The sequence below is a fragment of the Epinephelus moara genome, chromosome 17, assembly GCF_006386435.1.
Source record: "Epinephelus moara isolate mb chromosome 17, YSFRI_EMoa_1.0, whole genome shotgun sequence".
Taxonomy (NCBI): Eukaryota; Metazoa; Chordata; class Actinopteri; order Perciformes; family Serranidae; genus Epinephelus; species Epinephelus moara.
The window spans coordinates 9,276,090-9,301,853 of NC_065522.1; the positions used below are offsets into that span (position 1 = coordinate 9,276,090).

General features: G+C 41.1%; 1 protein-coding gene across 1 annotated transcript in view; it reads left to right on the top strand.

Annotated features, from left to right (window-relative positions):
• The window catches only part of LOC126404194 (neurexin-2-like), an 813,153-nt gene that overhangs the window by 361,889 nt on the left and 425,500 nt on the right, over positions 1–25,764 (top strand). Inside the window, exons 8-10 of the mRNA XM_050067247.1 lie at positions 6,126–6,287; positions 21,299–21,737; positions 24,563–24,946. Coding sequence (XP_049923204.1) covers positions 6,126–6,287; positions 21,299–21,737; positions 24,563–24,946 — 985 coding nt within the window. The remainder of the gene's footprint in view (positions 1–6,125; positions 6,288–21,298; positions 21,738–24,562; positions 24,947–25,764) is intronic.

Consider the following 25,764-nt stretch of genomic DNA (forward strand, 5'->3'; position numbering starts at 1 on the left):
GAGCTGTTGTGAACATATCGTAAGCTTTAAGACTTACTTTGGTTCTTCTCATCATTCGCTCAGTACCGTCTGGGTTCATTCTGATGTAGGTCTTTATGGAAGTAGAGCCTGCTTGTATTACCTTCTGGGTACTTCTTGTCATATTTTCTTTCTTAATTTGACCCTTATCAGCACATAAGTGGCTACCAGACTACTGGAAATGAATAAAGACACTGGATGAGCTGTGATAGTATGATGGCTATTGTGTGCAAGTGTTTAAAGGCCCAGACACACCAAACTGACATCAAAGAACTGATGTCAGTGAAGGCTGATTGTTGCATTGCCTCACGTTGCCTGTGTCTCAGTTGTACTTGAGGAAACTGTCTACAGCCAACGGCCAACTAGCACATATGTTCTGCGCCTGCATCAAAGGAAATAACTCTCCATATCAGCAGGTGTCACTAGTCTCTATTTGTCATTAAAATAGGACAGATTGTTCATTAACAACACATCCCGGTGTTGAAAGGACAATGATATATACTGTATACTGCTAGTGAACAATAACCAGTCCCTCCAGAAAATAGTGATCGCAATAATTAACACAAATTCAATGAAAGTCCGCAATATTTGCAGGGGCTTTCAATTTTTCAAAAGTCCTGCAATTTTTCCGCATTTTCCGGCTGACGGGAAGTCGTCACACATGCGACGTCATTTGAAACGTCACCAGACGCGTCATCAAATCGCACCAATGGCATTGCAGTATGGAGAAACGCTCTGTATTGACATAAGAATTTGTACTGTTTAAATGCATACAATATGTGTTGAATGTATTAAGATGTTATGTTTACAGAAGATGTAGCTTACATGTTGTGTATTAAGATGTTATGTTTACAGAAGATGTAGCTTACATGTTGTTGTACAGTCACATTGTGTGGTTTGAGAGCTACAATATTCACTCAGGATTTTTTGCAACATTATTGGAGTCCATGTTTTGGAAACTGATTAAATAAAACTTAAGAGAACTATAAAAAAAACATTTGCAGCAATTTTTGTAATATTCAGTATGATTATTATAGCAAGTGATTACATGAGTCGTAGTAGTAGTTTAAAAAACAAAAAAAAAACACTTTTGCCATTAGGCGCAATTTTTGTCATTTGCCAATTTTTGACAAAATTGGCCGCAAATTCAAGGGCTTTGTGCCGCGAGATCCTGGAGGGATTGAATAACAGAAACAGTTACAAAATGTTTCTGCTAAAAAGCTCAATGGCTCATACCCTCTTTACTCCAGTTGGTTTTTTTTTGCTTCCCTCACTTCTGTTTCTCTTCTCGTATACTGAGCTCAACTGCAAACCAGTTCACAGGCTCTGCCGACAGTTCAACATGCTGAATCGACAGAAAAGCAACGGCTGACCAGTGTCAACAGTGTGGGACACAGACCAAATACTAGGGCAACAGATGCTCACGGACAGCCCGACATCCACTGACTGGCAACCATCAGTCTGGTGTGTCAGGGCCCTAAGACATGATATGGATACACCTCTGAGCACATTAGAATAACACTTGGCTGTAGTGTATACAGTCCTAGTTAGTATGATCATTTCAAGTATTGTTATTGACTTTCTTTGTTCAATTTAAGTGTGGTCAGTGTAATCCCAGTTGGAATCATGTTGACCTTTGTTGACTTGATTAGAGGGGGATCTACGTGTTGGAGCGTTGAGTTGCCAGCAGCCTGCAGTAATTGAGCCAGATATGGTCAATGAGCCAGTAGCACGCTCAACTGAGCGCACAGCAGGACTCCACACAGAATGGTTCTAGTTGACTGTGCACTGCTTTGTCATTCTGTAGGTAGTTTGTGGTTTGTGAGGAACAAGCAAAAAAGAGATTGACCCCCCCCATGTGGACGGGTAAAACAGAATGCTCTCCATGATTTGAATTCAAAGCTGTGTCAATCCCTTCACAGTATATTCATCTGTAAACAGCTCCAGTCTGTGTTTTCTATGATATCTGGGACACAGTTCAGCACAGATCAGCCAGCTCTGTTTGGTTTCTGTTTGTACTGGGCTAAAGAACTATTTGAAGAGCAGCTGGGTAAAAATCAAGGGATCCAATAGAAGCAGCAAGGAGGATTAAATAGTCCTATTTGTTTTAGTGGCTGTGTTGGTTGCTTGTTTTAGGTACATATGAAAGGAGGAAGGGGAGTTCTAGTCAATTTTATTAGTTCTAATATATCCAGAAGAGTGAAGTTCTCACTGGAAAAGGAGCAGAGAAGGAGGCTAGAAATGTGTTAATTAGACTGTTATATTTTTGTATTTATCAGGCATTGTTCTTAGATTGTCACACCAGGCTGTTTCAAGAAGGGAACTGTGATCACACAATCATACAGAATTATTTTCAGGCCATATTGTTGCATATGCTCAGGTTTCTCAGACAGTTTTTTTCGGCGCCAAAGAAATCACAGTTGTTTTCATGAAGTAAATAAAGGGGTAAGCTGCCATTTCATGTTAATGATTGTTTTGGTCCTGTCACTTCAATTACTTTGAATACATTTCCAATAAAAAATAACACACACACACACACACACACACACACACACACACACACACACACACACAGGTGGTGTTACTTTTTGTGACCTGGATCCAACATTTTGCACCGCAGGGCCCGCCTTGTCTTGGTGACAAGTAAAATATCCATAATTAAGTCTTTTTTTCAAGCTGTGTTTCCCCACGCTGAATGATAACATTTATGACACAGGAGCCAAAATCGCTCTGGGTAATCTTAATATTTTGCTCTTTTATTTAAAGAATAATCTGTCTGCATTTTCCAGCAAAGATTTTGAGATAGGAATACACTGTGATTCCCTCCAAACTGTATGGCGGCCTCCAGGCCAGTAGCATCAGGGTATTTCCATCAGCGACCTGTGATATCATCACCCTTTCCTTCCTCTGGCCAGTGATGCAAGTGCTTGTAATGTCACCCAATGGGATGAGTGTGCAGTCTGGTTGAAGCAAAGACTAGCTAGTTCTCATGAATAATTACAAAGTCACTTCAGAGGAAACAGGAGCAAATTTGTTTTACTTCTGTTCGTTTTTGACTAATAATGCATGTGCATGTTTTGTATCTTTGACATATTGGGCCCTATTTAAACGATCTATAGTGCATAGTCTGAAGTGCATGACGCAAGTCCATTTTGGGCCTGTCCAGATCGACTTGTACTAGTCAAACAGTGCATTATCTGGGCGCAAAGTTAGGTGTAAGTGGCAAAGGAGATGTATTTACTCTCGTAATTAATCAATCAGTCTCTTTCCCATTCTCTTCAAAAGCAATGTGCGCCTACTCCTAGCACTCTGCTTTTTACGTGGCGGATTCAGTGAATTGGAGAAACAGTTTTCTGTTAAGAGTAATGCATTAAGAGCAGTAATGTCTCAACAGCAAATATAATGGGACATTTAAGAAGGAAAAATAGTAACTGTATGTCTTCTCATGCATTAATGCACAAAGCGTCTCTTTTATTAGGGAGTCGGAGCAACAGCTCTGCTCTGCTTTCTGCTATGTTCACATTTTTGGTAATATAATCAAAATTTTCCTCCCCAAGGGAATTTTTTTTTTGATACATTGCTTACATTTTAAAGCTTTGAAGAGCTGTTTAAATGGTGGAATCTTGGATGATAGAGATGTCAAGAGAAAGAAAAACAGAAAAATAAAATACTTTACCAATCTCAATTTTCCCCTTGTTAGCTGGGAACTTTACAGGTGTCTGGCAGCTAGCCAATGTTAGTTCATTATGGCCCCAGTGAGCACATCAAGCCCTGAAGATGTAACATCAATGACCCTCCAGAAAATGTTGCCTCACAAGATCTAGCTTGGCCATTAAAGATGTTCTTGGGCACTTAACTTACCACATTAGTCTCAGAAAGTTTACAGGTTTTATCTTTACCCTTTGACTCTCAATGCTATTTCCTTACTTTGAGAAGAGGTCATGCCATTGGTAGATGGCTTTGGCCAAAGTCTGTAAGACCATTTTAAATGGATACATCATGAGACTTCCCCCTCCCACCTTGTTTCTCCTTCTTAGCTACCTGTAGGGTCTCTTTCGTCACTAAAGGACAATTGAAGTTGCCCTGCTGAAAGCCTCGTGCGAGATCTTCAAAGATGACCCCAACACACCAGCACTGTCAACCGCTGATTCTTCATGCCAGATATATCTGGCCAATACGATCGCTCTTTATCTCCAAGTAGTAACAGCAGACATAAAAATGGGTTGCCCTGTTAAGAAGGGAAGTACGGCAAATAAAAAAAAAAAAACAGTCAAGAAAAAGAGAAGATGAGCACTTAGCTGGGGCGACTGATCTGTTGAGTGCAGTTGCTAAGGTTTCTTTTCAGCCTTCTGCTTTAGAATGTTTGCTGCATTTCATACTGTGTTCAAGCTTTTTTGTTTGTGTTTTCATTTCTTTCAATTTAGGGTAAATGCCATTTTTGCAGCCTGAAATCAATTCTTCTGTGTATTGTTTAAAAGGCAAAGAAAATGTGCTCACAGCCTGCTATTAGAGTGCAATTACGCCCATCAACACCACACTAAAGGAAAGAAGCGTCTTGAGATCCAACGTGCAAAATGCCATAGAGCCACATTCAAAATATTTTTTGTAAACGGCCACAAATATGAAGTTAGGCCTCGAATGAAACGCAGGTAGTTTGTGTTAGCATCACTTCTGAGTGTGCAGAGGTAATGAAAAACAGATGGTTGTGTACACGGCTCCCTGCAGTCCTGTATTTAAGCTGTGTACATTTATGCAGAATAACAGATGTTGAATCAGAGACATGAGTACTTCACTTTCGCCCAGGCCAACTCCATTAGGATAATTAGACAATAAATTGGTCACTAACTGCAAAAATCCCCCCCAAATCAAACAGCATTATTTGGCAGGATGTTTGTGTAGCAGCATAGCCGCGGCACTGATAGCAAATACAGCCAGGATATAATATAATTAGCCAAATTATACTTATTAGCATTTTTATCAAGTACTGCAATTTGCTTCTTTGTTATGAGTATTATGTAAAAGAATGCTCCTGGAAGAACCAAGTAGAGGAAATCCTTATCCTCATGTAAGATGCATTCTATTTTAATGTGAGGATATCTCATGTCATTTTCTTCACTCTAAAGGGCATCCTTTGAACCGACAAGGTAGGGTCTGGTGTTACATTTGAAACGGTTGCTTCACCTCATCTTGTAAGGCCTTGTGTAACAAAAGTAGTCCCCTCATATGCTGTTGTAATTTAGGTTAAAACTCTTTTTGATCAACTTAGTCATGTTCCATTTATACAAGGGCACTGAGACTTAATTGTGCAGAGATCAAAATACCGTTTGAGATTTAAAAAAAATAGTGCAATCTCACAGAAATGCCAGGAGGAGCCTCAAAATGTACCCTTTATGCATCTGTTTTTATTTTTTGTTTATTTTTTTGGGGGGGGGGGGGGGGTATTAAGACTCTCATACCATCAGCTTGCGGCTCATCAAACGTGTGGCACAAGATGTGTAACCTTGCACAAAAGACGAAGACTCGAGGCAATTGAATATTGAAACAGTATTTATTGTTACTAGTAGTTTATTGTTACTAGTAGTTTATTGTTACTGGTAGTTCATTGAATGAGGGCTGGTTCAGCAAAGGAATATCACAGAATAGCTATGTCAGTCACAGTGAAGGCCCAGTTATTATTTTAAAAACAGTAATTACCTGTAAATTCATGTTTTTGTCCTGGCTGCTATATTGATTTGTACATGTCTTTACTGTGCACTTAATCCAGTGAGGGATACAGTTAAAGCCTACTTTAGCCATTACTCAATTAAATCAGGAGTCAGTGATTACACAGCAAGCATAGCACCGTTCCATTGGTTTTCTCTTAGCAACTGCACTTTAGAGTGAAAGCCCCCAGTCTGAGTGGCACCAAAAGCAACCAACCAAGCGATACCATTTAGGGGACAACCCCACCTATCTCTGGTGTTTAATCCACTTTCTTCCTTGTTTTTCCTCCTCATTCCTCTAATTTCTCTCCACTCTCATCATTCTCTATGTCTACCTATCCCTGCTCTATTTCTTTCTCTCTCTATCTCTCTCTGTCTGTCTCCTTTGGGCCATGCCTATGCCAGGTCACCATCTCAGTGGATGGTATATTGACCACCACTGGTTACACCCAGGAGGATTACACCATGTTGGGCTCAGATGACTTCTTCTACATTGGAGGGAGCCCCAACACCGCCGACCTGCCCGGATCGCCAGTCAGCAACAACTTCATGGGGTGCCTTAAAGATGTGAGTTGTTCTGTGTGATTATGCAGTGAATGTATACTGTATGTAGCTGATCAAACATGCAACCATGCACACGTTCTTCTTTGTGTATCTCCCTGCCTCATCTGGTTACATGCTATGAAAACAATTCCGCCCACTTTAGCCCGCAGTTTGTGGTTGATTTCAAGGGAAACTTCAGTATTTTTCAACCTGGTCTGTATTTTCCTATGCTTTTGTGTCCAAGTGGCCAATTGCAACAACATATTTTGAAATTGGTCAAGCATTAAGCGACAAGGCCCCAGCCAGAAGCAGTGAAACAGGCTGCAATGTAACCACTCTGGGCAATCATGAACCATCACTGTGCATCCACCAAAAGTAATTGTTTTGCCATTGACAGGTGTCAGACAATTTTTAGGATTAAGATGCTTTTTCCAACCAAAAGCAGAGCCAAAATTGTGATCGCTAAACTCATCAGACTCTGTTTAAATAAATAGTCATTTTATCATCGTAAAACACACTCATTTAGAGTTGACAGAAACAAAATACAACTTGTAAAAGCAAATCTGGTCAGTCTTTCGCCAACTCCGGTTTGATTGAAATGAACCCTTAATTCACCCAGTTAGATGTAAAAATATGGTAACTCTATTCACACTAAAATTAAATGTAGAAATAGTGATTTTTGGGCAGTTTCTGGTTTAACAAGAAGGATCTTACTCTTTAACAAAAAGGTCTCTCTGTAGGGATCCTTTCCATAATGTTGTCAGACACTTAAAATAACAATTGAAGCCTGTCAGTGGCAAAAACAAGCACTCTAGTGGATGTAAATTGACGATGCATGATTGCCTTGAGTGGTTACATTACAGCCTGTTTCACAGCTGTTGGCTGCAGCCCTGTCACTTAATACTGGACAAATCTTAAAAATTGTCACTTAGGCACAAAACATGGAAAAATAGGGTCCAAGTTAAAAAAAAAAAACAATGTTACCCTTTAAGATAACAGCTGTGTTGCATCATTGCAAAGTGTGGGCATTTTTTGTCCATGCATTACTCGCTTGCATCAGTTAACGGGCATCTCAGAACTACTGGTGAGAAAATTTTGTTCCAAACTAAATGGGGAAAAAAAAATAAAAATATCACAACATTGCAGTGAGAACACACAACATGTACAACTGTGGTATAGCGTCATACTCACACAAACACATCGCTCCCATATGTGAGAGTAGGAGGTGTCAGACATACCGTATTCTGAATCTCTTTCGAGTATTTATTACCTCCCTCTCCTCTTCACCACACTGCAGACCAGATATATCCGATAGGCACAGCAAACACCACAAGAGGATGGCAGGAAATCAAACAGAAAGTGTCACATTTATACTCATACCCATGCAAGCATACACAGCTGCATATACAGTAGAACTGGATAGATATGTAGAGGACAGTTGCCTTATAAAAACTTTATTACTTCATCTTTGCCAAAAAATGACTTTTATTTTCACCAGGGTTTTAATTCACAGCTTAACAAGCTGTCAAGAGGACCAATCACAGCTTAACGTATTATGCCCTTGTAAATGTAATGACTTGTATAGAGGCGACGCAACATGGTGCCATCGCATTTCCTCATAAAACCACGCTGATTGAATAAGTAATTACTTTTGCCATCACTTTTAATGGATCGCACAGTAATCGCCCTATCTCTAACTTAATTATGCCTGTAGAATTACATTTTCATTATTTGGGTTGCTATCAGAAGGATCCCTAGTGGGTCTTAAACTTCCCAAGGCGTTTAACTATCCTCTCTCATCAAGACAAGGCTGGATTTACAGTCAACGTACAGACAGAGAACTGGGATGTGGAGGAGGGGTGTGAACGGTGGAAACGCATGCTATGGCGAGAGCTAACGGCAACAAATAGAGGTGAAAGTGAAGATGCAATGTGAGCCAAGTGCAGGAATTGAAAAGAGCAGATGGTTGGAGAGCAGAACATTTAAGACTGTTGGTTAGACTGAGTGATCTCCCAATAAGAAGCAAAGCAAGTGGAGATGCTGCACGGAGGAAATGAGGGAGAAAGAGCTGCGAGTGGAGGAATGAATTAAATGTTTGGTATGTATAGTGTTGAAAAAAGACAATGGACCTCATGCAGCAACATTCTCCTAAATTTCTCTCATGTTTTCTCCAAAAAGTAAGAGACCAAGAGAGAGCTCCAGATGCACAAAATGTTCTTTACAATCCAAATCTGCCTTTACCCAGGTGTGCTTAATTATTAATCCCACTTGATCATAAGTCACCTATTAGCATAGGGAATGCCCCTATATAAGGGCAGGTGTGGTACCGTGTGCAAATACTCAGACACATGACCAAGAATTGGAGAGATTCCTCCGAACAGAAGGCTGTAAGAAGAAGGAGGACTTCTGCAGCAGCAAAATTCATGTACTGTTAAATAAATTTAAACACAGTAAATATGATTTTCCAGTGTCTGTACTGGTGTTACAGGAAAAAAACAAAAATCAAGCAGTGGCAAAACATTTGCTGTATCAGCAGCAGTGGTGAAGGAAGTATTCAAACCACACTGTAAAGGTATTCTGTTTCTAGTAAAAGCTCTGCATTGAAAATGTTACTCAAGTAAAAATATGTAAGTACAGTCAGGGAAATGTATTGAAGCATTTAAGTAAAAGTACTTGATGCAGAAAAGTTTAAATAAATGAAATGAATAAAAAATTATAAAAATAATTCAAAGAAAAAGCAGCAAGTCATAGAGGCTGGAACCATGAAATATTTTTTGCATAAAAAAATGACTTACATAATTATCAAAATAGTTTCCAATTGATTTTCTAATCAATTGTCAAAAGTGTTTCAGCTGCACTATTTTCATATGATTTGTTTGCAAAAATCTTCATTTAAGATGTAACTAGAATTATCAAATAATAGTAATTGAGTGAAAAGTACATTATTTTCACTGTAAGTGTAGTGGAGTAAAAGTAGAAAGTGGTATGAAATGAAAATACTTGTAAAAAAAAAAGTAAAAGTGCCTCAAATTTATATTTAAGAACAATACCTAAGTAAATGTAGTTAGTTACATTTCACCACTGGTCGGCAGAGGGATGAACAGTAACTGAAATTACAGTAATTGGGATCAGTGGACCAAGTATAGTAGTATGTCTTGAGCCCTGAAATTCCACTAATCACTAATCATTTGAATAACCCTAAAACATGCAATCATGCATTTTTAAAATGTTCTTCAAATTTAAAACTTATGTTTCCTCATGTTGGGCAACAATATGTGGACTGTGAAAATGAGATGTTTTTCTCTTATCTTGCTGAGAGTGCTCTAGACCACCAAAAAAATGGTGAGTCCCAGAAATCATTGGGTACTAACAAAGTAAGAACAAACTGTGGATACGAACAAAAATAAGAGGAAATTTGTTCATATATTATTTCTTGCCTGAGGCCTACTGTTCCCAGAAATGTGGAGTTTGCGTTTGTCTGTCACGATTTTTATTGGATTGCAGACAAAAGTGAGGAAAGAAAAGTGGATGAAGAAGTGAAAGTTTGGAAGCAGAGATAAGATACAGTCGAGAGTGAAGGGAAGGTGTTTGAGACAAAATCCAGGAGAGAGAAGTGGTACTGTAAACATCAGATATTGGCATTCATGTTTGACCTTCTGCCAAGGGCTGCATCTTTCATTTAGGAGGCTGGGTTCAGGTCAGCACTGCAAAACATGTCTCAAATGTTGTGTAGTCAAGTATAGAATCTCAAAAATCTTGTTTTCCTCAAATCAAGGGAAGCAGTTTGCTGACAGCATGAGGCAGTCTCTCACTATTCCTGTGGGCCTGCTGTGGATAGAGACTTTTATGATTTCCATATTCTGCTGTTGACTGTAGCTTTAGTCAGAATGGTACCAAGTGTGCGCAGCCAAGGTCTATATAGAATATGATATCTATGAGAGAAATAACTAATTTGTCACTTTTTGAAGGTGTGTTTACAGTTCCAGTACCAGTTTTGAGCTTACTTGAAGCTAGAGCTTAGTGGTTGTTTTTCCTGCTGCTTGTGTTTTATGGGCTCAACTTTCCACCTATGGTCAAGCTCTAATGACTACATCAGTTCAACTGAGCCAGGAAGGTAATCACGCAGAAAAGCACTGAGAAAACCTTCATCGAGAGTAACTGAGAGCGCCGGGTAGAGTAGTACAGTGGTAGCTGAAAATAAAGAGGAAAGTGAGTGGTTGGGGGGTAGACAGCAGTGTGTTTCATCCTGTGCTAGTTCAGTGGCACAGCTCGGATTATCAGTGGTGTTATGGTCCGGGGCAAGGCTTTCATGCCGCCACCGTGGTCAAACGCCTTTGATACGCTTGGCCAGTACCCTCCAGGCAGCAGGAATCCAAAGGAAGAGCGCCGCAGAAGAAGAGTAAAAAGGCACCAAAAGAGGCACTGAAGCCCTATGAAGTTTTTATTTGCTGTGTGTGTGTGCTCTCATACGTGTGTGTGTGTGTGTGTGTGTGTGTGTTCAAAGTCACCCACATGCTATGATCATACACTGTGTGATGTATGTGTGTGTTTTCTAGGCTCCCAGTCAGAGTGCTGGGGTGTGAAATCATGTCTCTCTGCTCCTCAGCCCCCTAGTCTTGTTTCCACAGATTCCTCTCTTCTTCCGCACGTCGCCATCTGTCTCTCCTCCGCAACCTCCGCCTCTCCATCTCCCTCCCAGACAGTGACCTTGCTATCGCCCATTTCACACTCCTCCCTCCATCTCAGTCCCTCCCCCTCTCTCCTCCTCCTCCTCCTCCTCTTCTTCCCACCTCTCTCATCACTTCCCTCCACCTCGCTCTTCCTCTCATCTTCCCTTTTCTCGGGGGCACTTTTGTGTAATTAAGTCCATGGTAGCGCTGTTGGCACGCCAGCTTTGCCATCCTGACGGCCAAATTAAAAATTGATTTCTTCGACTGATTCCATGCACTGGATGAATGCTCTGGCCCTCCTCCTCGCCCTCACTCTCTTTCACTCTCTTTCACTCTCTCTGCCGTCCTGCCCTCCCAACTTCATATTGATGCTCTATCTCTTCTTCTGCAGCTTCTTCCTCGTCTCACCTTTGTTATGGGATAAAATCTTCTGGAGTCGTCCATCGCCCCCACTCACATCCCACCTACCACAAGTAAACGTTCATTCGAGACTTTGTGGTTGGAAGGGCATTGCTGTAAAACATGCCCTTTGCCCTTTCCAATTGTGCTTCCTTATCATTAAGGCAACAGCAGTCAATGCAATCTATAGTGATACTGAGAGTACATCACAAATTGTCGGTAAATGTCATTAAAGTTACTAAATATAAAAGGTAGACGGGCACTTAGAGAGCACAGACCTCCACCAAGGCCAGTCTTCTATGATATTCAAATCTACAAGTGCAGCCACTGCATATGTCTGGGTTTATTTGCCAAAGTATTAGAATTATGTCAAAATATGGTTATGCCTAGCTGAAGCTTCATCACCTCAGCTATGCATTTATTATGTATTTATAAATTAGAAATTTGTCAAATACTTTATGGAACAGATTCATGTAACATTCAGAACATTAATACAGAAGTAAAACCACTATTTGGTCTTTAAAAAAATAGTGGAGTAATGGTGTCCTGCATGTGAGTCCCCATGAGTGTGTCCCACTGACCGCTGCACTGAACAGCACTGCACTCATACAGCGGTTACCACTGGTATCAATACTGTTAGCATTGTTTCTGAAGTTGGCACCAACAGCTGCCAGCCACAGATTTAGCCATCTACGTGTTGGAAATCGTGCAGACAGTCCCACCCCAGACACTGAATTATTGCACGCATTTACATGGACATGAATAACCCGTTTATGATCGGATTTTTGGAGTATCCCGTTTATATGTTTCAGCACGTAATCACCATATCCCATTTTCAGAAATGGGGATAAAACCTTATCTCATTTAGAGAAACCCGAACATGCTGGGTAGAGTACTGCAAAAGACAAAGGTTACTGTTGTATGTATAAGCCTTACCTTGGTTATTGAGAGCTGTCGACAACCTGCGCAGATGCAGCTGCAGTCAAGTGACTTAACAGAAATATAAACAATGGCAGCAGCAACAGAGCTGCACTTTTAGAGCGATAAAGAAACAGTTTTTATGCCTCCATGGCAGCAATAGTTGTGACTGGAGGCATATGTCTCTGGGCTGTCCTACTCTCGTGAATGTGATATCTCAAGAACACCTTGATGAATTTTCTCTAAATTCGGCAAAAATGCCCACTTGGACCCAAGGATGAAATTATTAGAATTTTGTGTTAGAAGGTCAAGGTCACTGTGACCTTGCATTCATCTCATTCTTATGAAAGTAATATCTCAAGAAGGCCTTGAGAAAATTTCCTCAAATTTGGCACAGACATCCACTTGGACTCAAGGATGAAATTATTAGAATTTGATGGTCAAAGGTCAAGGTTACTGTGACCTCACAAAACATGTTTTTGGTCATAACTCAAGAATTCATATGCTACTTACGATAACAGTTCATACAAATGTTTAATAGGATAAAATGATGAAGTGATGACATTTTATATTTGAAAAAGGTCAAACTGGTGTAAACTGTAACTGCAACTGCACTTTGCGGTCAACTCAACTCGGTTCGTGGAGGCATACAACTGCGAGGCGGCAATTCTAGTTTTCTAACAGTAATGAAAGAGGCTGCGTATATTCTTCCATCGGTGCTCTGTCCTATACACAGTGACAGTGACAGACTGGCACTGGTCAAAGTGGAAGACAGTGTTACAAGAGTAGCATAGCTGCTTTCAGGAATAACCTTAAGTGAGTAACTATGTAGTGTGTGTGTGTGTGCGTGCAGTTGAGAGAAAGAGAGAGACGATAGATGCACTGAGGGCAGAGGAAACAGCTGTTGACGATCGGAGCAAAGAAAAATTAGCTGTTAAGTTGTCAAGTGGTAGCAAATGTACAGTTTAGTGTTTCATATTTCTTGTTGCTCTCATCTCCCATTGTTAGTTTGTTTTTGTAAACGTCACAGCATCTGCGCAAATAGAGTCCAGTAATTAGTAAGCAGCCTAGTAGTATTTTTTATGTATAAGAGGAATATGAATAAACCTATCTCTCTGTGCTTACATTAACACCACATACTAGATATGATCATAACTGAGATAAGCCTCATAAATGTGTTACTCATGTAAACACACTCCTAAATAGGCTCTGAAATTCACATACAGCTCCTTTAACATAAAATTGAGAAAAACAAAAAAGACTTTATTATTGTATAAATACTATATATGCAAGTATCAAATGCTTAGACTGAAATAATGTGTGTAGTTTGTTCAAAAATATGTTGTAACAGTCACAAGAGTGTTACAATTGTACCAGTCCTTCCATGAAGCCATTGTCTCAGAGTGCTCCGTACTGACTGCTTTCTGTATGAAGTCATGTGTAGGCTACCCCAGAGGATTACTGGTACTTTTGTATATGACACCTTCGCCGTAGTTCTACAAATGTTTTGTCACTACTGAACTTCAATATCATCTGTTAGATTTTAGGATGTATGAAATTTTTTCTGCTCAATCTAAATGCCCAAACCTCGCAGTGTCAATGAAAGTGAAAAAATAATTTGTGTATCTGCTCCATGATTTGGATCTGTTCCGAAATGTAATGCGTTCTTCATTTCCACCAAGTTTTCTGAAAATCAGGCCAGTAGTTTATCTGTAATCCTGCTGACAAACAGACAAGCAAACCGAACTGAAAACATCACCTCCTAAGCGGAGGTATATATTTGTTAAGTAACTTCATAGTAACACCTTAAAGGATTTATTGGTTGACTGTCTTTGAATCTTTGGCAACACTAGTGCAAACGCAGGCTCAAACTGTGTGATACACAACCCCATGTACATCAGGAAAAAATAATTATTTTTGTAATACTGACCTGCAGGGTGTTAGATTTGCAGAGTTTCTCGATGACAAAACAAATCAATGCAGTCACCCCTGAGGAAGGCTTTGGCCCAGTCACAGTCCATGTCGGGGCCCACACACATTCTGGTTTTAGAAATGTAACTGAAGTTATTCCAACATAAAAACACCCCGTGGCTCTGCTGCACAAGTCAATGTATTCAGAAGAGAAGGGAAGTGATAATCACATGAAAAGAGGGGACTGAAACTGTGTTGCTTGAACATTATTAACTGATCTCAAGAAGTCAGTTTTTTTAAGACCTTTGACAGCAGTCTTTTAATTAGTGGACAAAGCCGGCGAGCTTCTCTTCAGTGGGCGCTTTAGCTTGTTAGATGATCGGTCGAGACTTGCCCTCCCAGCGTTGAAGAGTCACATATTACAAATGTCTGTAAAAAGCCAGAGTCCCTGAAGGATTTGAAGATATGCAAGAAAGGCATATGGTCAAGATGCTGAGTCAGCACATGCATTTATACAGAATCTGCCCCTGACTGGGTACAGATCATCCGGGTCCTTTGCTTTACAAAGACACAGCTTATTTGATACACCGTTCAGAGTGAGCCTTGCATGCCTCACACAAGCTGGTGCTCCCTTGCATTGCACTGTCCCTCTCATTTGTCATTCACTGCCACCTTCTCCTTCCTCCCTTACTGTTGGACACCTCTCCCTCATTTTAACCTACATTATTCTGCATTCTGCTTTTTGTTTTTCATTTCCCCCAGCTGCTACTCTTCTTTTACATTTGCAGACCTGCCAACCTGTACGCATTTTGCGTACCAGGCACGCATTTTGACATCAAAGTATGCTGGTACGATTTGATGCTCTAAAAGAACTTTGAGAGCTTGTCTGTAAACAGTTAGCTTGTGTCTATTACAGCTAGCTTCTGTCTGTAAACAGTTAACTACAGTCTCATAGCAGTTAGCTTCTGTCTGTTAGCAGTTAGCTCTTATTAGCTCCTCACCGTCAGCTCAGACCGGAGTTACCGTGTGTTCAGTCTGGTAAACGGTATCACCTTCTCACGCCCGTTTAAGAAATCTCACTCCACCGTCGCCGAGTCTTTTTTTAAAAATTTTTTTACATCCTCTAGTGTGTTCACTTTGTGTGTGTGTGTGTGTGTGTGTGTGTGTGCGCGCGGGCACGTGTGTGTGTGCGCCCAACGGGGCCAAACTCCGCCGTGCGCGATACAGAGAGCGACCATGTAGAGAGAGAAATGACATGCGGTCTGTAAATAAGATAAATAACATAAGGCTGTTTAATTTGTTTAATAAAAGGACAAGGTATAGGCCTGTTCTATAGGAAAGGTTACCTTAAGTGACTTCTTTGTGATCTGGCACTATATAGAAAATAAAATTAAAATAAATTAACTTGACCTTCAAGGGGGGGCGGGGCGGGGTGCCCCCCTAATAAAATGGTAGGGCAAACACTGAAGTAAATAGTGTCCAAGTCGGCTGTCGTCGATACATTGCTGGCGAGAATTGTACCAAGGTAAGCAAATTGCAGACAAATTTACATTCAACTGTGTTATGAAACCATGTGCCCTGCCTGAATAACTATAACATACTTATGATAAAAAGACTTTTTGTTTGATGAGTCTGCTGAATTTCTTTAAGAAAAAAACAAGGCAATAAGAAGAGAGTAGTTCTAATAGGTGTCTTACTACACAAGAACATGATGAGGAATGCTAATGTAATGCACTTGTCTATGATCTATTATCTATTTCTGTATGAAATTGTATGAAAATAGGATTTCGCCATGTGATGTTTCAAAATTTTCTCGGGGGAGAACCCCCCGAATCCCACTTGAAATCTTTCTTTTTGTCACAACAGGACATATTACTGTATTTTTTAAGCAGATGGTGAATACTACCATCAGATTGATGAAATTGACCTTGATCTGCACCGTAAAACAAATATTGGACGTCTATGGATGTATGTGGGGCTTAGGCCTATAGATATGAATATGTAAACGTACGCTTGTTTCTTCTGTTTGCCACATGTGCATATTGACTTTTACGGTAAAAAAAAAAAAGTGCCGCCGTGTCCACATATGTTCATGACCACGCATGAGTGTCCGGTAAGGTGGAACTCATAACCTTTCTTCAAGGTTGGCAGGTCTGCATTTGTATTCTTTTGCTGCCACACAAAGGTCTTAAGTGTGTGTGAAAAGATATCTTGTCACACACTTAATGACTGGCTAACATAGCATTTTCATGTCTTGCCCCTGCTGAATTGAAGACGATAAACACCAAGCTAGTCTTAGGCACACACATAGCTTGGATCGAACCCACAAAAAAACTGGTAGTGTGAAAAGATTAAAGTTTCACTGGTCAGTAATAACAGACACGTTTGCCACTAATTCTGCTCTCGCTGAAGATCCCATGCAGTAACATCAATGTCGAAATCACAGTTGATATTACAGCAAGCTAATTCTGGTCATCTGCCTTCATTCTGGCTTCTATTTGCATCTAGTTGGATGGCACAAAATCCCTTCAACATGAGTCTTCACTTCAATGACATACTAAAAGCTGGCGTGATCATCTGTCATGTTTGTGATGTCCCATCTCTGCCTAATCAGCTAGTTTGAGCACAGTCATGACTAAGAAACCCAATCTCTGAGAAATGCGTTGTTTGGTGTTCAATTTAAGGACTTTTTGTGATGTCAGATGCAGTTATTGTTACATACGTCAGCCTCTAGTCCCCAAGCAGCAATGTTTCTTTACATGTAGCTGTCTTTTGTTTACTGTTGACATTTTAGGCAAGATTCAAGAAGCGAGGGCAATGCTAGATGAAAGCTCGTGCAGTTTGCAAAATCGAAAGGCTCATCCACTCATGACCAGTGCATTATTTTTATCGCAAAATTAGAATATTGATGTTCATTTTGTGCCAGGTTATATGGGATTTTTGTCTGGATGCAGCTGACATAAGGATCCATCCTCTAGGAAACCAAATTACCATGGCAACAATACTGGAAAACCTGGTCATCATCAGTGTTGTCATTTACCCAGATATCATTAAAGGGGGAATTTGACTCAACCAATATCCTCCTGGGGACACACACTAAATTTCATGGTAATTTGACCATTAATTGACAGAAATATTGACCCGGACCAAAGTGTTTAATTGCCTTATTGACATCACTTTTCATTGACCCCCCCCCCTGTGTGCAGAGAAAAACAGATAGAAATATTCATGTTTGACATAGTTGTGATTGTATTGATTGGGAACAAGCCGTGCCCTCTAAATCTGGAAAAGGGAAAAAAAAAAGAAAATGCAGAATTTGAAAATACACCCTCCTCCTGCACCTCGGCCCGCTCTGTCCTAAGCCCCTCCCATCAGACAATCATGGGCATATGCACGTGCATTATACAGTAACCCAGTTTTGTTTCGTTTAATGTCAGGCTCTCTTTTAGACTCTCTTTTTGATAAGTCCATTTTCCATTTTTGGGTTGCTTTGCAATGTAGGCAGTTGTTGCTAATGCTGGAAGCACTGCAACTTTCTCTGCAGGATTCTCTGTTATAAAATAAGGCTTTCACCCAAGGGACGTGTACATGCATCTTTGTGTAACAGCCAATATGACCTCTCTCTGAGACGACCTATGATTGGCTAAATTCTCCCGTCACGTGCTAGATTTTTTAAATCCCAAAAACAGAGCCAGGAGGAGAAGCAGTAGTCTGGTTTTCTCTCAGAGCATTTTAATTACAATATGGTTGTTTATTATGGGATTTTTGCCCACAGACGCTAGAATGACACTGCCTACCTCAGCTTTAACCCTCAAAGATATTCTTCATTATAGCCGTCCAACACTAGCTTAGATTTGGTCTGATATTGGGCCACATTGCAGACACTGACTGGCTCTCAAAGTCATCTGCTGCAGCGTGTTGCCAGCTTTATTTCCTGCCTCGTCTCTTCCCTACATGTTGTATGATCCCTTGTAAAAAAAATAAATTAAAAAAAAGCAGAACAGCAGGCTGCATTTTATGTAGAAACAGAGCAGCATGGATAAACAAAAATAAATACCTCAAAATAAATGAAATGGAAGTAAATCTCCCTCCTCCCACTGCCTTTTCTCTCTTTCACCTACCCCTCTCTTTTTCTAACACCTTAAGCCAGGAGAGCTCACGCCTTATTAGCTGCCAGTTTTAGCGTTATCATGGCTAATTACCAGGACTAATCTCTGCTAATGACGACATTATGAGGTGTACAGTACATGTGGCAGCGTGGCCAAGGTAGGAGATAACCAAAGAAGGCTTAAGTTCAAGAATAACCCAGCATATCTTTGTTCTTGCGGTTCATCCTGTGCCTGTGCGTAGGTGTGGTGTTTGATAGAGAGGACGAGAGAGAGGAAGGGGTACAGAGACAGAGAAGGAGAGAGAGAGAGAGCGCATGTGGAAAAAAAATAGGTAAGATCGGAGGGCGTTTGAAAGAGATACCGTGAAAGACAATGAGGAATGACAGCAGCAGTCTGGTGAAATTAGATAGTCAGAAGCCAATACAGTGAACCGCATTGCACAAGACGAGCCTTTCAGTGCTGCAAATACGAAAACAGGCCAATGCAAACAAAAGCAAATGGTGACTAAATGCACAGATAATTATTCAGCCCTCATTCTTGGGCTAAGCAGAAGCTCTCAGAATCAACTGAAGGGAATATTCAGTAATTTATCTGTGGAGCCAGACATTCAGGTTGTGCCTAGTTTTCACCTTTATAATTGAATCCTGACAAAATTTATTTGGAACTTCTTTTTCTTTGAAGTTGATTTTTTATAGTCTATTAAAAGGAACAGAAATCAATGGCTATGAAGAAGGTAAGAAAACAGTGGTAACAACGGGGTGTAATAATATCAGTTTGTACTTAACAGGCAAAAGCATAGAAAACCACTGTCTTGGTGCTATGGAAAGAGTGTTAAGCTCCAAACGCAATGAGCAGGAGGCTTTTCTGCGTCTTAACTTGACAATTCCAAAGAACATGTCTGCAGCAGGAATCAAACCCGAGACTCTGCTTAACCTCATAGCTGCGCCGGCGCCAGAAAACAAAGATAGGGGAAATGGCTTCTCTACATTCCTATTACCTGTCAGGGAGTACGTGTTGGTGTGTGAGAGAGTGTGAAGAGCACTACAATCAGGAGAGAGGAAAACATACACACAAACAAATGCAAAGACCTTAGCTGCTTCACAGTAGTACCTTGAGGACGGCCTCTTCAAAACGCTGTCTACGGAGTGTTCGACAAATAAAAGAACAGAAACTATGAAAGACAAGGATAATTTACTTTGCCTTTAGCACTTAATCCATTATGAATGCATATAGTGAGGCATAGACACACACTTTGAGCTGAAACAATAGAGCCGTATTTCATCAAAGGCTGTCGGAGACATTTACATTAAGGCCGTGGGCAACACTCACTCCTCCCTGTGCCTGAGTATTCCCCGGAGCCTTTTAAGTTTGTTCCGTTCATTGTGCATACTGTACATACTGACATTTCTGAGCTACACCTCTTGTACAACAACAAATATTTTGTGCGCTTTATGGATTTGAGTTAGGAGTTTATACAGTGTTGAACAGAGTTTGATGCACAGTCAGTGGAAGCACGCCCTGTGCAACTCAGTGGTTCTAAGTGGTCGCTCCGGATTGCCGTATTACGTTATGACACATTGGTAAACTGAGCACTCATCTGACCTAAATTTCTCAGTAAGGGGATTGTTATTTAAAGATAGAAAAACAGCTTCTGTAGAATGTTTGTGTAAGCATTGGTTAGTACAAACACTGCTTTTCAAAAGAACGTCATGTATTTCATTCATGACTTGATTCATCATTTCCCCATGCAGACAAGATTTCCCAGCAGCCACTATAACTGACACTTGAAATTAATTTGGGCAATTAGGATGCATCTGCGGGATCTCAGGATTATGGACGGAATGTTCTTCTCTGTTGCAGCTGTGTTATAGGCTATTGCGATTTGCCATTTAGAATATTAATCCATTTTTTTTAAATCAACAAAGTGCTTTACAATAAAACAACAATAAAGTTAAAAATGTGAACAAGACATTCAAGAGGATAAAATAGTTTAGAGTTCCAATATACACCATTAGTTAAGAATAAGCCAAATGATAAAGTGAGTTTTAAGAGGACATTTGAGAAGACGTTACTGAGTTTGTCAGCCTAAGATCCTTGGGCAGGGAGTTCCACAGCGGAGGATCCCGGACAGCAAAAGCCTGGTCACCTTCAGTGACAAGTAGAGCTTTCGGAACCATTAGTTGAGCCTTGCTGGATGATCTCAAGCAGCGATCAGGCTCATAGGAAGTTAGCAGATCACAGATACAGGCAGGAGCCTGATCATTCAAGGCTTTTTAAACAAGCACTAAAATCTCAGGCCCTGTCTATTCAAGTACAGATGTTTTTGAAAATAAAACCTAGTCCAAATCCTCACAGTACAAGCTACCTTTTTCAGAACATGAACTGGAGATCTCATCACTATTGACCCTGCCATTGTAAGGGCAAAGGAGCTCACTTAAAGATAGAAGCATGATATGGGTAATGTCCAGAACGTAAAGGTTTTGCTTCCACTCCTCTTGAAAGTGCCCCACAATCTGCCAGTTCTACCAGGCCTGATCCAGAACCATCGTTTTTGGTGGACTATAAACCATTGCTGAGGTGGACCAGTAAACATTGGGTGCAGCATACGCTACCATTCAGCTGTGAAGTGGTGTAGTGTAAAGTAGTCGTTAGACCAAGCAGTGTTGACTAAAAGGAAACAAACCAGTAGTCCCCCATTGTTGTAATTGTCCTGGCGCATGCTGATTACACACAAAGCAGTGATTGGCATTGGCAAATTGAGGTGATGATATCATAGTTTTGAAACATCTGCGCCTTGAAAGATGTTTTCAAAATTCTCCCTTTTAGTGACATGAAAGTATTGACAAGAGGCCGAAACACAGAGGAAAATATCTGTTTTCAATCATATCTTCATTCATTTAGATGAGACCTTAAAATACATTCTAAAACTCACAGTGAAGAGCAGCAAGGATTAGTGTGATGTGGTCGTCTCTATTTTTATACGCTCCTGTTAACCTTGTAATTACCTTCTCTCCTCTCTGCTTTCCAGGTGGTGTACAAGAACAATGACTTTAAGCTGGAGCTCTCACGGCTGGCCATTGAGCGTGACCCTAAAATCACCCTGAATGGCGACCTGGTGTTCCGCTGCGAGGACGTGGCAGCCCTGGACCCCGTCACCTTTGAGACCCCCGAGTCCTACATCTCCTTGCCCAAGTGGAACACCAAGAAGACGGGATCTATCTCCTTCGACTTCCGCACTACGGAGCCCAGCGGGCTACTGCTCTTCAGCCACGGCCGCCCCCAGGGTCCCAAAGAGCAGAAGCCCGGTAGGGAGCTGAAGACTGATTATTTTGCCATGGAGCTGCTGGAGGGGTATTTGTACCTGCTGATCGATATGGGCTCTGGAAAAACAAAGCTGAAGGCCAGCAACAAGAAGGTCAATGACGGGGAATGGTGCCATGTAGATTTCCAGAGGGAAGGGAGGAAAGGTGAGGGGTGCTTGTTTTGTTAAAACTAACAACTAATGTAGAATTCAACTGTGCACGTTCACACTGTGTGTTTTATTTTTGTTGGATTATTATTTCTCCACAATTTAAAGCCAGACCCATTCTTATTTTCACGCCAACATTTACCCATGAACAATTCCTGTTCACAATTAGCAGCACGTCAGAAAATCAGTAGGATTTAGTGACCTGTACCAAAGTAGTTGATAGTAGGCTTGTGCCGCTTTCCAGTTTAACCGGTTCGGTCCAGTTTAAGACCTCCACCTGGTTTAATTCACGTCAACCGGATAAACCGGAGGAGAGAAAAAAAAAAAAGAAAAAAAAAGCTTTTCACATCGGCGGCGTGTCAAGGGACTGTATTCAACTTATCTTGCATTGTAACATGCATTATGACAACTTAATAAGGTTTATGTTTGTTTATAAATGAAGTGGAGGAGCCTACAAGTGTTTTGTTTAGTTTGTCTCAAGAGGCTTCCTTGCAGCTCGGAGGAAGGTTCCTTGGTGTCCTTCTGCGTCTTCTTCTTCTTGTGTAGCCTTGTGTGTATTGGCGGTTAATACAGCATTACTGCCACCTAGTGGATTGGAAGCACATTGCACCTATAATGGGCTTTTATTGGGAAAAATAGTTCGAATGAGACCCCCAGTGGTAAAATTAGGTATATAATTCGATATATCGGTTCGGTTAGATATTTGGCTTTAAATCAAACCGGTCGGAAAATTTTCAAACCGGCACAAGCCTAGTTGATAGTCTTAGAGATATTGGATAAAGGAGACACCCCACCGTAGGCTTATCCAATGTTAAGAAAACGGTTACTCTTCCTGTCTCCTAAGTGGGCGTGGTTAGCTCTCCCTCCAATCAGAGCCTGTTCTCCCTCAGAATGTTGGTAAGATGTGTGGCTTGTGGAAAACGAACCCAATATTTATTTTAGTGACTATAGGGCGAAAGAATTGACCATAAATTGTGATCACGTTCATTTTCCTCATTGACAACAATACATTCAGAGCTGCCGCAAGTCTCCTACGGGGGCGTGGCGCTGACGTCACTGAATCAGGAAGTGAGCTGTGTGGGGTATCTCGCTTTATCCAATATCTCTGATAGTCTGTTTACATGATTAAGAGACAAGTATAATTTTGACTGTAGCTTATAGTATCCACCCAATCGACAACCAACACTGAAAAAAACAAACAAACATTTGTTTCAACTTAAAAAAGTTAGTGTCTAGGCTGTTTAAGAATTTTAGGTTGACTGAAATTAAGAAGACAAGTTGAGGTCCCCCCCCCCCCCCTCGCATGCGCAGTTTACAGCCATTGCCAGCCAGGGGTTACAGGCTTCAGTTTTCACGAAACCTCCGTCTTTCAATGGCGTAGTGTTTTCAAAGGCCTCAAGGGTCTGTTTATGATTTTTTTTGCCTGGCATAGGTCTGGCAGGGGGTCTCTTAGGCACGACGGCTCGCCGGGCCTGTAGCGTTGTAGGGAAAACACTGCGACTATCGAGCAAAATTATTTGTGATTGATCAAAATCCTTAACAATCAGTCATCAATAATCAAAAATTGATGCCCATCCCTAATCTCAACCCTTCTTCTCAAATTCATTTAACTTAAAATTTTAGGTCAGTCTGGACACTAACTTTTTTAAGTTGAAGCAAGTAGTTTCTTTTTAAAGTGACCTTGTATTTTGGAAGATCTTCAAAACTACACTGGTTCTTATTATTAGCAACCCCTACAATTGAGGTTAGATATGTGTTGGTAGCTCCACACTATTACAGAAAACCACAAATGTGCACTTGGACTAGACATGTACTTAATCTATTAATATTCCCCTTGTATTTTGTAGCTTCTTTAAGCAGCTGATTGGAAGAGTTCACTGGATTAGAGGGACGCGGATAGTGTCGCAAATTTGTCACAGAAAAGGAGGCTGAATCGGCTTTGACACAGTCTAAAACCGTCTAGCTCTCCATGCTAATCCAAGCATGTTAAGACCAAAGCTAAGAAATGGTTACACATGCTATTAATGATACTGTGGTTGTTGTTGATGCAAGTTTATTCCTCATACCTGAAGAGGAACTTGTGTTCCGATGTTTTGTCTGAATGTGGGCACAAACGGGCATCTGCATGCTTGAGTGTCTGGTGTCTGATGAATGATCTGTAGGTGGGCAAGCACCTAGGACATTATATCTCCCCCTAATGGCGTCTTATAATGAGCAAGGGTGTGAATGAGTGTGTAGATGTGTGCGCGCGCATGCATGTGATCTCACTGCTGCTCCTGCTGTAATTGGCTTTTAATAGAAAATTAAGACGGAGTCGTTAATCACAGAAAGATAGAGGGCCTTTTGTTTCACCCACTCCCTGCTGCATTCTGCTTCCCTTCTCCTCCATTTAGCCTATTACAGACACATTAGACACACACACACACACACACACACACACACACACACACATTCACTCCACTGTCATCTATTCTCCCTGTCTCTTGTATGTCCCTCTGTCTGTGCTCTATGTCCCTAAATTATCCACTTACTGCTCCTCCCTCCCAACCATTCACTCACTTGCCCACTCACTCAGCCACTTGACCTCCCATCCACTCACCCACCTGTGCAGACCACACACTTCTTTAATATTCTGTACTGTGTCATTGAGTCATTAAAACACACTTTAATCTCTCACTTAATACAATATGCATGCCTAGATATATGCAAACACATAAGTTGCACTCCATAGGTATTAACAATAGATATGGTTAGACTGATTTGCCCCTATATTAGAAAGATTTTTAGATTTGATAGATAACTTGGTAATGTCTTGTCTTTCAGGATCTATCTCAGTCAACAGCCGCAGTATGCCCTTCAGCTCCCCGGAGGGCAGTGAAATCCTGGACCTGGACAGTGAGATGTACCTGGGTGGGCTGCCTGAGCCTAAGTCGGACCTCATCCTGCCGCCAGAGGTTTGGACGGCACTGCTTAACTACGGCTACGTAGGCTGCGTCCGCGACCTCTTCATCGACGGCAAGAGCCGTGACGTCCGCCGTCTAGCCGAGATCCAGAGCGCATTCGGTGTCAGCAGTTTTTGTACCCGTGAACTGCAGAAGAGGTGCAGCAGCGCCCCCTGTGGCAATGCAGGTCTGTGCAAAGAAGGCTGGAACCGCTACATTTGTGATTGCATCGGCACCGGATACCTCGGCACCAACTGTGAGATAGGTAAGGAGGCTGATGTGTGTCTTTATGGGTCTTCACTGCACTAGAATTCAGTCAGGGTTCTGAACAGCAATGCATGCATCTAGATTGCACATAGTATGTATTAGTTTCTGGGCATTAGGTAATATAGCTTCAAAAATCCAACAGCAAGGACTACAGTGTGTGATGAAAGGAAATATCCAAGATGTTAACTTTTATGAAGAAGGCAAAATGACATAAATTGAGTTTACGGTCTCAGCGATAAAGGGAGAAGTAGAGACCGAGGTCAACATTGCTCCTGCACTGCCGGGTGTATGTCCTCTTTTGCTCTTCTGGGAATCAGAAAAGTACTCTATGTAGTTGCTACTGAATACAGATCATAGTGCTGACCTAACGCTAGTCTCTCTTTACTGTAGAGTTACGTTCATGGATGGATTATGAGAGAATGGGTCCCTGGGCACGAATATGTAAAAAGAATCACCACCTGTCCTACATAGGAGCAGGACACACAGAGTTTGTGGTGGTTCTGCATCTTTTTGTTGTTGTTTTGTCTCTTTGTGGTCTTTTTGTGGCTGTTTTTCCACTTTTTGTAGTTATTTTGTGTGTCTTTGCAGTTCCTTTGCATCTCTTTCTGGTCATTTTGAGTCTCTTCCTGGTCGGTATGTGTTAATATGAGTGACATATTACAGGTGAAGGCCATGGGGCCTCCTGACAATATGGGCCCTTGGTCCTGTTCCCAGTAAGTCTGTTCAGTAATCCATGCAGGGTTATGTTAGATTCTTTGGGGCAGTACGTAGCCTTACAGAGATATTATAAAAAGGGATCTTTGGCCATGGTCTTTT